This window comes from Nicotiana tabacum, chromosome 5 (assembly GCF_000715075.1).
Source record: "Nicotiana tabacum cultivar K326 chromosome 5, ASM71507v2, whole genome shotgun sequence".
Lineage (NCBI taxonomy): Eukaryota > Viridiplantae > Streptophyta > Magnoliopsida > Solanales > Solanaceae > Nicotiana > Nicotiana tabacum.
In genome coordinates, this window is record NC_134084.1 from 153,681,700 (window position 1) to 153,693,659 (window position 11,960).

Here is an 11,960-nt window from a genome sequence, read left to right on the forward strand (position 1 = left end):
ATGTAGCTAGCCGCCTAGCCGAGACAACAGTCATTGGGAATTGGGATGTTTCTTGGCAATGCCATATTTGGACTAGTTTAACATGCTCTCACTCTACTATTTTATAAAATTAATTATTCATATTTTAAGGTCTATATATTTTATGAAAGAAAAGTAAGGAGACCGATGTATTAAAATAATTTTGCAACTTTGGATACACATATTATATCCTTTTCTTTTACGTAATTTTATTTAAAAGAATTATAAGTACTTTTTTGGTTTCATTTTATGTGATGTTTGAGGATGAAAGAAATTTTTGTGATCTAAAATAAATTATAGATATTTATATAAATATTTTCTTAATTATAAATGAAAAATTAAAAGATTAATTATTTTTAAATATAAAAAAAATATCATTGGACCATTTAATTGAAGCTGACCAATGTTGGAGTTGGACCTCCATTTATTCTCTTTCTGCGCCGGCTTTTCCTCTTCCTCCATTTTCTTCTTCTTTCTTTTGTTTTTCCTTTTTTCATTTAGATCCATCTTCTTCAGCAAGATATATGCATTTAACTGTAAGTTTCTTTTCCTTTTTCTCTTTATATATTGCTCAAATTAACTTTCTATGATCTTCATTTCAGTTTCTCTGTTTTTTTTTTGTTTTTTTCCCAGCTTATTGAAGCATTTGTGGATGACGAAAGCGTTATCGAGCGTGACATTACCGAGCTGAAAGGCGCGTGATTTGTGATTGTTTGATGGGCAATACATGCCGTGGATCTATCGGAGGCAAAACTTTTCAGGGCTACGCTCAGCCCGAAGATAGTTCTTACTCCAATTCCAATCGCGAACCTTCATCTGCCAATTCTTATTCTTCCTCTGACAATTTCTCACCTTCTAATCACAAAAAGGAACAAAAATCATTATCTCTCGTCAGCCCTAGAAAAGCAAGCATGAATCGTACGGGTAGTAATCAAGCTTATTACGTAATGGGGCATAAAACCCCTAATATTCGTGATTTTTATACTTTGGGTCGTAAATTAGGACAAGGTCAATTTGGTACAACTTATTTATGCACTGAAAATTCTACGGGAAATGAATATGCTTGTAAATCTATTTCGAAGCGAAAATTGATTTCGAAAGAGGATGTTGAAGATGTTAGGAGAGAAATTCAAATAATGCATCATTTAGCTGGGCATAAAAATATTGTTACAATTAAAGGAGCTTATGAGGATCCTTTATATGTTCATATTGTTATGGAGCTATGTAGTGGCGGTGAATTGTTCGATCGAATTATTCAACGAGGACATTATAGTGAGAGAAAGGCAGCTGAATTGACTAGAATTGTTGTCGGGGTTGTAGAGGCGTGCCATTCGCTTGGTGTTATGCATAGAGATCTTAAACCTGAGAATTTCTTGTTGGTTAATAAGGATGACGATTTCTCTCTTAAGGCCATTGATTTTGGACTCTCTGTTTTCTTTAAACCAGGTAATAATGATGTTTCAGCTTACTTTTATCTATAACTTCAACTCCGGCTTATTTAACTGAATATTTAAAATGAACAATTCATAAAAAAGAAATCTTTCTGTGAGGTTACGTGTATTCTGTATTTACTTAAGTTATTAGTTACCACTAGTCAAATGTTGTTTATTGTCAATTTGGATTAATATTAGGTATCGATAATACCTCTTTTCTGTTCCTTTCAAAATATGCTTTTCTGTTTGTATTCGTCTTAGGTCTAATTCTTAATATTTTGGCTGAATTATTTGTAACTGCATATTTACAGGCGTGGCCTTTTATTTCTCTCTAGAATAGTTTATACATGGCTGTATTTATTACTAAAGTTCATTCTTCGAGATGCTTATATCCCTAACTTGTCACTCTTTGGGAGATCAGTAAATATTGGTTTATGAAACATTGATTTGTTAGCATACACTTATTCTATCATTTCCTTATATTGTATGTTGGTTGAATGGTACTTGTTGTTCACTCCCGCAGGCCAAATATTTAAGGATGTCGTTGGTAGTCCATATTACGTGGCTCCTGAGGTTCTTTTGAAGCATTATGGTCCTGAAGCAGATGTGTGGACAGCAGGGGTCATACTATACATACTGCTAAGTGGTGTTCCACCATTTTGGGCTGGTATGTAGTAATCCTAAAGTGTATATTGTCCATTTTCTGATTTCCATCTCCATAAAGTCACAATCTGTATTCTACAGAAACGCAGCAGGGGATATTTGACGCAGTTCTGAAAGGGCACATTGATTTTGATTCAGACCCTTGGCCGTTGATATCTGAGAGCGCAAAAGATCTTATCCGGAAGATGTTGTGCATGCAGCCGTCAGAGCGGTTAACTGCTCATGAAGTATTGTGTATGTTTACCTTATTAAGTAATAGCAACCTTTCATATTTCAGTTGATGGAATATTTTTGTTTAGCTTCATTTATTCTCAAATTGCATCTATATAGTATACCTGTGCGTACATCTATGTCATTATGCAGGTGAATGAACTAATGTTCATATTACAATATCCTCTAACTTTCTGCAGGTCATCCTTGGATTTGCGAAAATGGTGTCGCTCCTGATAGAGCACTGGATCCTGCAGTACTCTCTCGCCTTAAACAGTTCTCTGCTATGAACAAGTTAAAAAAGATGGCTTTGCGGGTATCTGTTCAAACCTGATTGTAGATCTATGCTTCAAGTATATTGTGAATCTCAGATTCTTCCATGTTCAATCAAACCCAATATAATATTTGTGACACAGTTTGTTGTGTTCCCTCTGGGTTGCTTGGATATGTAATTGAAATCTTTGTGAAGCTTCACATATTCTTTCTGCTTCCAGGTGATTGCTGAAAGCTTGTCAGAAGAAGAGATTGCTGGTCTGAGAGAGATGTTTAAGGCCATGGATACAGATAATAGTGGTGCAATTACATTTGATGAACTAAAAGCTGGGTTGAGAAAATATGGCTCTACATTAAAGGATACGGAGATACGTGAACTTATGAATGCGGTAAGGCAATCTTTATTGCAAAGTGATTGTATATGTTTTCAGCATCTTTCTCAAGTTAATGACGTGACTATCTGTCAAGGAAGATTAGAATCTTCATCTCTGTAGAATGGCACAGGGTAATGATGGTAAATTCGATCTGTTTGGAAAGAGGAGAGTTCAATTGGAATTTTGGCTCTTTCATGTGTTAGATTATTTGAGTACTTCTGTAGTTACTGAAGCTCATCCGCAAGGTACTCAGCTTTTCTTTTATGTGTGACAAGTTCCTGAAAACTGTTAGGTCTAAACTCTGACTTGGACCCACTTCATATGCCTCATTATAAACACCATCACTTTATTGTACAGTTCCTTGTTTCTGTCCACATGATATCTGTTGATCTTTCTATTGCCCCGTAACTCTAAACATGCGTTTCTATGAGGTTCATGCAAAGCTCCATTTAAACTCTCTAAGGCCATTGATGTAGTTATAATAATACTCACAATTTCAGGCTGATGTGGACAATAGTGGGACTATTGACTATGGGGAATTCATTGCGGCAACTGTTCATCTTAATAAATTGGAGCGCGAGGAACATCTCATGGCAGCATTTCAATATTTTGACAAGGATGGAAGTGGTTATATAACAGTTGATGAGGTCCAGCAAGCTTGTGTAGAGCATAACATTACAGATGTTTACTTTGAGGATATTATAAGAGAAGTCGATCAGGATAATGTAAGTCGACTGACTTTAGAGCATAAATATGTCTTTTAGGTACTAAATATGAAATTGAAGTGCTTTAATAGTTTAGCAGACCTCTCTGATTATCATTATTGCTTGGGTGCACTCAGATTCAATTCAAAAGTATCTTTGGACATTATGTCATTATTTTATTTGGTCCGATTGCCTAAGCTAGTCTTCTCAACCTCTCGTTTTTTAGTCACACTTGTAGAATTATACTTGTGCAAAGATTATAAGATTAATAAAGTGAATGAAACATGTAACACATGCTCACAGATAAAGCATAGATCCAAATGTTTAAAAGGAATAATTAGAAGAGATATCTCTAAGTATTTCTAGATCATGCAAAAACTTGGTTGTCTTTTGACAAGTCCTCCTTGACTGTAGGTTTCTTGAGTATGAGCTTGTTTGATCAAACTTTTCTAAAATTCGCTTATTTTGTGAAGTGCTTTTTGTCAGAAGTGTTTTTTGAAGTTCTTCAGAATTGTAGCTGTTAGTGTTTAGACAAATCATTTGAGAAGCGTTTCGTTAAATATTAGAAAAGTTGTTCGTGTTTGGTCGATCTTGTCAAAAAAAGTGTTTTTAAGCGTCAAATTATGAAAATAGAACATGTACAGATTTACTTACAACTACTATTACTTTAAAAAATTGTTATAGTTATTTATTATTAGAGACTGATTAAATTTTTCAATTTCATTTAATCAAAATATTTTCATCTTTTGTTTGAGATTTGGTGCGATTTGCAAGAAGAAAGAGTTGGGGAGAAAATGGCAAAAAATTCATGGTGAAGAAGGAGAACGGGACAACGTTTTAATGGTTGATTTCCTTTTTAAAATCAATGTGTAGTTTTGTGAATAAAAATTATTGATAAGGATATGTAGCTTCTTCGCTACAGCAGGAAAAATGCTTTTTTGTTGCTGCTGAAAAACTCTTTTCCATTTTTGCCCAAACACCTCAAATCTCCAACAAAAGTGCTGTTGGCTTCCCAAAACTTTGTCCAAACAGGCCTTTCTCTAAAAAGTTTGGCCACACAAGATATATATCCTGCTAAATATTTTTGCAGATTTTTTGCCTCATGCATGCAAAATCCTATAATATAATTCATTAGAGTTTATGATTCGATGTGCCCACCATGTAGGCAAAATTATCTCTCAAAAACTGTGTTTTATATGCATGGAATGGTTCTTTTTGTATTTATATTTGTCCCTCATATATAATAATCTGTTTCCGGATTCGCTTCTTTCCAGGATGGACGAATTGATTATGGGGAATTTGTTGCTATGATGCAGAAAGGAAATCCTTGTGGTGTAGGGAGACGAACAATGCGAAATAGTCTGAATTTGAGCATGAGAGATGCAGCAGGAGCTCATTAGCTTCTGAGACAGACATATCTCTAGCAGGTATGTTCCTGTCATCTTTTTGAAGTAACCCATTTTTGTGGATGCGCAAAAACTTATACCAATTAGGAACTTATACCACGTAATAATGAAAGGTGCATGATTTTACTGCTTGCCTTGTGGTTGATGAACCAATGAAAAATCTTAAAATGTTCTTTTCTACTTGAGAAACTGAATTTAAAGGCATGTACCCTTTTTATATTTAGAGTTCTTTAACTTTTGGATTCTCATCTCTCCTCTATAAAACAGGTGCATGCCTTTAAATTCAAAAGGGTACATTGAGTTCTTTAACTTTTGGATTCTTAGCTAGTTTCCAAAAAAAAGATTGAGATTTAGTGAAAAGCCCTCTTGTATTCTCCCTCAACATTGATAGAATTGATAGGCTTACAGGTTTCCATTAGAGCTAAATTTCCTGCACTCCTGTGAGCCTGATTGAATTGTTGAGATCTACGTCCATTTGGTAATTCCTCTTTACAAGAAGCGATGAACAATTGTCTCCTCCTTTTGGAAAATTTCATAATATTTACTTTCTTAGTTCTTCTAAAAGAAGTAATGGATATCAAGTCATGTACCCTTCTTTGAGTTGTACTGTGGACAACTCTTGTTCTCTTAGATATTTTCAAAGATTAGATCCTTTTATGGATAATTGAATTTTGTAGAACATGATGCATTGCAGATAAAATGAAGCTTGCTGTTGATCCTGTATTCTGCAAAAGAAGAGTCTAATTTCTGGTACTGGCTAGTTCGCAAGTTGTACAGAAAAGAGACCAGAGGCAATACACTTTCATGATACCATGGTGTCCTCTACCTAATTTCAACAGTAACATCCAGTACCTTCGAGTTTGAGTAGAAGAAGATGAGTTAAAGACTGTCGGACTGCTATTTGCCTCCACCAAGTGTTGTGAGATTTATAGTCAGTGAAAATTGTCCCACTAATGTGTTCTTTAGTCAAGGATTTTCTCTCTTGTTTCAAATCATTAAACTAGGTTGTTGATCTTATGATGTCTTATTCCTTGAATGATTTTCACCTTTTTACTTGTGTAATTTAATTGATGTTTGTTTATACGTACACACTACCCTCCCCAGACCCCACTTGTGAGAGTATACCGGGTTTATTGCTGTTGTAATTGATGCTAGTTTATAGTAATACTGGAATCTATACGTTTTTCTTTGTCAGAAGATAATTTTTTAATTTGTTCAAGGTATATCTTTTGGTATAAGAACTAACAGAAGTCATTAGCAAAGAATGACTGTGCCGCAAGACTTGTAACAATAGCAAGTTAGAATTGACTATATGAATCCTTATTGACCATGATGCTCTATCTAAGCTCATCTTAGACAAATATTATACAAAATGGTTGTCACTCATGAATAAAATCATGTTGATCATACAATTAAATATTTCCTATTATGTTGCTCTATTTAAGTTTATTTCGGACCGATACTATACAGAGAATGATTGTCACTCCTGAGTAAAACCATGTTGGAGATACGAACATACAATTACATATTTTCCCTCCACAAATAATTCTGGGGAAGGATAATTGAGCAGTCTCTTCGTACTGTTCTTGGCATGTAGCTTTTGCTATGGCTGCGTCAATGTTGCAGGTAACTGGTGCCTACTCTGTGGATGCAGCACTTTCACATGCTATAGCAATTTCCTGAAGAATAATCAAAACTAAAGTGTCAGATCGAGCAAGTCATTGGAATTTATGGTCCTTTCCAATTAAAGAAAAAGGCTTGTTAATGTTGGGATAAAAAATAATAAGGTGCCATGCGGAAGCTAATAAATATAAATCTTGAATGATGATATATAGACAATACAACAAAATCTATTAAAAAATACATAATAACTTAATATGATTGGTCAAGTGACCTACATCAATCTACTAATATAAAAAAGACTTATCGGAAGAATAAATTCTCCCCCTAAACAAAATTCTTTAAATGACTACATTGTGGAGGCTGTCTTGTTACTGTGAGAACTGAGAAGCAAAGATTCTCAACTTGCCTTTAAAAAAAAAAAGGATAAGGCATATTAAGAAGATTTATGAGATTTATTTCTTTTAGGGGTCTTTTTCCCTTCCTTCAAGAAAGAAAGTCTTAATAGATTAAAAATTCAAGACAAAATCCTAACCACTACTACACTATTCAGTGGAGCAAATCTATTCAAAATATAACCTCTCAGAGCATGGTTATCAACAGAGGCCTTCGCCAATAGAAAATAGAGATTAAAGAACAGGCTGATTCTGTAGAATCAGAGACGCCTGGTCTTTCCTCTAATAAATTTCACAAATAGGTATAAGATATGATGGCGGACTGGGAATTATATTCATATTAATATGCTATCATAAAATATCTTCAATATAGATGCAGTATAAGCTAAAAGCGAGACTGAGAATAAATAACCAAAAAATTTCCTTGTTAGGACAAAACAATAAGAAAACTACTTGCCTTTAACTTCCCATCATCAGAGAATATGCATTTGGACGTCATGGCACGTCCCTTTTCGAACAGCCACCCAACTTCGCAGCAAGTTTCGCCACCTGCAACGTCTTTCAAACAACACCAGAGTTGCCTTGGGAGCAAAACAAGATCTAATTCATCTCTAACTGTCTTCCTGGTGCTGTCATCGACGAGCTCTTGAACTTTCTGGCAGTGTAATTCAGAACTCTCCATTACTTATTCCTTCTGATGCTGACATGCTATTAATTATTTAACACAGACATTGCAAGTCAATTTTTTCCAGGATTACTAATTCCCTAGAAAGCAAGTTCAGTTGCAGTAGATTGCAAGCATGAAACTACTACTACAACTACAATAGAAACGGGGTAAGCTGAAAAGTCAAATCAATAAGATGTTGTTTGGTACACTATTCAATTTGTCGATTTTTACTTTGTAACTACTCTGCCATCAAGTCAGTATTTTGAATTCTTGTTGATTAGTGTGTGAAGGTTTATTGCCTGCGCGGACTAAAATGGTATTTTCATTGAAAGATTAACTGAGGCGGATCTAGAATTTCTATAACATGGGTGCACCATTAAACATAGAAGAAAAAAAAAGTATTAAGTTGGAATCGATCCCTGCTCCTCTAGGTAAATAACTCAACATTAAAACAAGTGTACCATTTAGCCTTTTTGGAGCATGGGTGCCAACATATAATATTAGATCAATTTTAAAAAATATGCACATAAAATATCTAGTTTGGCGGAGAGACCATGGGTTCACGTGCCCCTAATTAAGGATCCGTTAGAAGGTCTATCGTCCTTAACTGGGCAAGAGTAACAGCACTAAAGTTGATAATCATTTCTATCTAGCTAGCTTTTTAGATACCACAACCCATGCATAGAAGAAAACGTTGTTCCGAATACTAATAGTTATTTCAATTGTTTTATAATTTTGATGACTCAAAAGAACAGCTGGTGTTGCTGCATTTTTCGCCCATATTTTACCTGAATAACATTAGTTGATTAATTTATTGGATAGGATAGAACAATGGCCTTAAGATCAGCTTATTTTTAACTGCAGGCAACAGAGATGTGAAGAATAACACGACCACTCCCTATTACTCAACACGATTACTCCCTATTACTCTTTCCCAGAACTTCTGTATGAAGCATCGGTACAAGTGCAGACGTCACAAATAGTTCAACGCTGCGAGAATTATCCATGTGCTCTCCCCAGATGTATAGAAAGGTAAGCAAGAATCAATTTTGGTTTGTGAAGATAATTGGCTTTGCTTTAGCAGAAATCCAATTCTCAGTCTACTAGATTTCTTCCTAAACTAAAGCAAGGCAGCAAAAAGTGACAAATGAGATTATGGTTGTCAACTTCTGGGGATAGGAAGTCAAGCAAATGGCTAATGTATGATAAAAATCTCAAAACCCAATTCTTGATAAACTTGAAGTCAAGACACATGAATGTTATAATCTACAATTCTACTGCCAAATAAAGTTCTTGATGCTGTACCAAAAACAACGCGGGGGGGGGGGGGGGGTGCTACAATCACTATGATTTTAGATTGTTTTTTGTTGCGCAGGACATTCAGCACTAAGGACTGTATGTCATGTAATGTTAGTTAGCTTTGGAAGTAACAAAAAGAAAGCATGCGTCAACTTGATGATAGGAGGATGATACGGTTGAGACATAATATAATTAAGTAATTAGAAAGCGTGCTCTCTAACAACTTAAGTTTTTGGACAAGATGGTCACACAATTCAATATGGTATTACATCAGGCAAGAGGTCCTGGTTTCAACTCTCACCGCCACGCAAAAAGCACTAAGAATTTCCTAGTGAGATGGTTACGCAATTCAACACGTAGGAGATCGTACAGGGTTATTTAGTGCTTACTTGGGGAGCATTGTCAAAGCTGGAGATCGCATGCTTACCCTCCCAAACACCAATGAGCTGAGCAGGGTCCAAGGCTTGGGTAGAAGCAAATGCAGAATCTTGAATAGCACAACCACCCAACTGATCCCCGTTTCGAAACGGGCCATACCAATGCTCGCAAAACACCTTAACATTTTGCAATACCAACTTAGAATCTTCAAGGCGCACGACCTGAATTGGAGGTGTCAAATAGACAGGCCAGGTCAAACTGGAGCAGGTCAAAACGGGTTAAATCAATAAACGGATGATAACCTCTAACCTGAATGATCCGCACCCTCGACTCCTTCTCCCGAGGATCAATCAAACAATGCTCCAATTCCCATGACTTATAGGGATTTGCCTTATTTTCATTGGACCAGGCGGCTACATAACATCCACTGGATTGATACGCAAAAGCAGAAACGTTGTCATCAACAATACTCCTCTCGTTGATGCTATGCCTAGTAGCAGCATCAGCTTCACAGCCGACAGTAGGAAGTAGCCGAATGGACTTGTACATGAACGAGAAGGCGTCATCGCCTTGAGCAAGAGTGGGGCATTGAGTTTGCCAATCGAATACCTTCACTTCCCACTCCCTATAAGCTTCAGGTACTACATTTTCTGGTAATTCAATCGGCTTACCTTGATTTGTAAATTCTGCTCCAAACCCATCCCATTCCCCCGACACTTTTTTTGCAAACGCAGCCCATCCTTTCAAATTGATATTTCCATCGTCCATACAATAAATAAAAAAATTTATCATAAAATAGACATAGAAATTCAGGGAGAGGCCAAACGATGGTTTATCACATGAACAGAAGGGAATACAGCCTTATTCACTGGTTGAACTTAACACGAACCACTATTTCAAGTTTATGGGTTCAGAATCCTAATCCTTTTAAGTTACTGCGTTCTAAATTAATAATTTATACATACTGGTTCAAATCATATATTTAAAACAAATATATGATTTGAACCAAAGTTAGTGGGTTACCCGTAGCTGTGGCTATCACTGCTTAATCTAGTATTTTCAATACAGAAACATAATACTCGTTTATTTTAATATATGTGACATAATTTGAATCGAGTGGAGTTTAAGAAAGAAATGAACCTTTGAAACTTGTGATTTTAAATATGCCATAATATTTATGTGTCTATAAAACTTTTGAAATTTATGATCTAAACATGTGGTAATATTTGTAGGTCTATAAAAGCTTCGTTAAGGTTACAATGGAAAATGTAAAGTTAATTTCCAAATATAGAATTCTTTTTGGAATAGCCTAATAAATGACACATAAACTGGAACGGAAGAAGTATTAATTTCTAAATTAAATTTCAATTGCCTAGTAAATTGAATGGTATAGGAATTTAAAGACTGAATCCACAAAATTTAAATTATGAAATTGCCTAGGCATATGAATGGTGTATTCCTTTTTATGCTTACCATTAAAGGAAGTTGGGGGAAGTGATTGGACTTTGGAATCTGAGTGCTCTGTTGTCTTTGCTGCTAAGGCATGTATGGAAATGATGGGTATTGCTCTCTTGGAAATTGCAATATAATTCTCAAGTTTGAATTGTTGGGGGAAGTTTGATTTATTATGTTTAGTGAAAGATGGTGAAATCAACAAAGTGGTGTGCTGCTGGGGGAGCAACCTCACATGGGCAAACAGAGCCATAGAAGAGAACCTCTCTGCTTTTTTCCGTCTGCAGCCAGTTTTGGCCTCACGTTAGCCTGTTATCCCACCATCTTAATTTTAATTTTTTAGGACAAAAATAAATTAAATTGTATTGAAGTTAAGATTTTTTATTTAAAATTTCGGATCAAAATAAGTGCCGACTAATCCCTAACAGCATCTCTCATATAGCATCTCTCAAAATGACAAATCTATGCACTTATCCCCCAACACCTCACTTTTGACTCAAATAAGAGACAGATCTAGCCTTAAGCCTATGGGATACCCTATATTTAGTACTTCCTCCGTCTCAATTTATTAATCATGGTTCAAATCACTAGGGTCAATTTTTTTTTTTTAACTTTGACCATAAATTAGGTATAGATTTTTATTTTTTTAAAATAATCTTTTTATAATCAAAAATTACATAAAAATACTATAAGTCATAATAATTTATATTTTAAACTGATTATTATATATATAGAGAGAGAGAGAGAGAGTTGACTCCCTAAATAATAACTATGACTAATGTCACACCTCCTCTTTGCGCGCCCGCCCCGAAGGGTTAAAATGCGCGAGGGGAGTTTTTCCAATTTAAGTGACAATATTCGAAATGGGATTATTTATTTAATTCAGAGTCGTCACTTGGGAAAGGTTTGTTTTTGGTGTCCCAAGTCACCGGTTTATCTTGAATCCCAAATCGAGGAAATTTTTGACTTTTCCAAATGAAGTCTGCGAACCAGAAATTCTAAGTAAGGAATTCTGTTGACCCGAGGGAAGATGTTAGGCACCCTCGAATCCCGTGGTTCTAGCACGGT

The 11,960-nt window shown here is 35.4% G+C and overlaps 2 protein-coding genes across 4 annotated transcripts; one reads left to right on the forward strand and one right to left on the reverse strand.

Annotated features, from left to right (window-relative positions):
- The first annotated feature begins 409 nt into the window (after positions 1–409).
- On the forward strand, positions 410–6,275 carry LOC107760950 (calcium-dependent protein kinase 4). 2 transcript variants are annotated; one of them, XM_016579096.2, is made up of 9 exons: positions 410–554; positions 652–1,464; positions 1,975–2,118; positions 2,196–2,348; positions 2,525–2,640; positions 2,819–2,986; positions 3,472–3,696; positions 4,950–5,102; positions 5,776–6,275. In XM_016579096.2, the coding sequence occupies exons 2-8, from the start codon at positions 735–737 to the stop codon at positions 5,073–5,075; spliced, it is 1,662 nt and encodes a 553-aa protein (XP_016434582.1). In that variant the 5' UTR covers positions 410–554; positions 652–734; the 3' UTR covers positions 5,076–5,102; positions 5,776–6,275. The 2 variants fall into 2 exon arrangements, with proteins under 2 accessions (XP_016434582.1, XP_016434583.1); XM_016579097.2 differs by having other exon boundaries at positions 411–554; positions 4,992–5,102.
- Positions 6,276–6,379: 104 nt separating this feature from the next.
- On the reverse strand, positions 6,380–11,215 carry LOC107760951 (uncharacterized). 2 transcript variants are annotated; one of them, XR_012709939.1, is made up of 5 exons: positions 10,914–11,207; positions 9,750–10,180; positions 9,452–9,661; positions 7,554–7,804; positions 6,380–6,760 (listed from the first exon to the last, which is right to left on the reverse strand). XR_012709939.1 is itself a non-coding variant. In XM_016579099.2 (5 exons), exons 1-5 carry the CDS (start codon positions 11,143–11,145, stop codon positions 6,719–6,721), a joined length of 1,113 nt encoding a protein of 370 aa, XP_016434585.1. In that variant the 5' UTR covers positions 11,146–11,215; the 3' UTR covers positions 6,380–6,718. The 2 variants fall into 2 exon arrangements, 1 of the variants encoding a protein (XP_016434585.1); XM_016579099.2 differs by having other exon boundaries at positions 7,554–7,751; positions 10,914–11,215.
- Between the last annotated feature and the right edge of the window lie 745 nt (positions 11,216–11,960).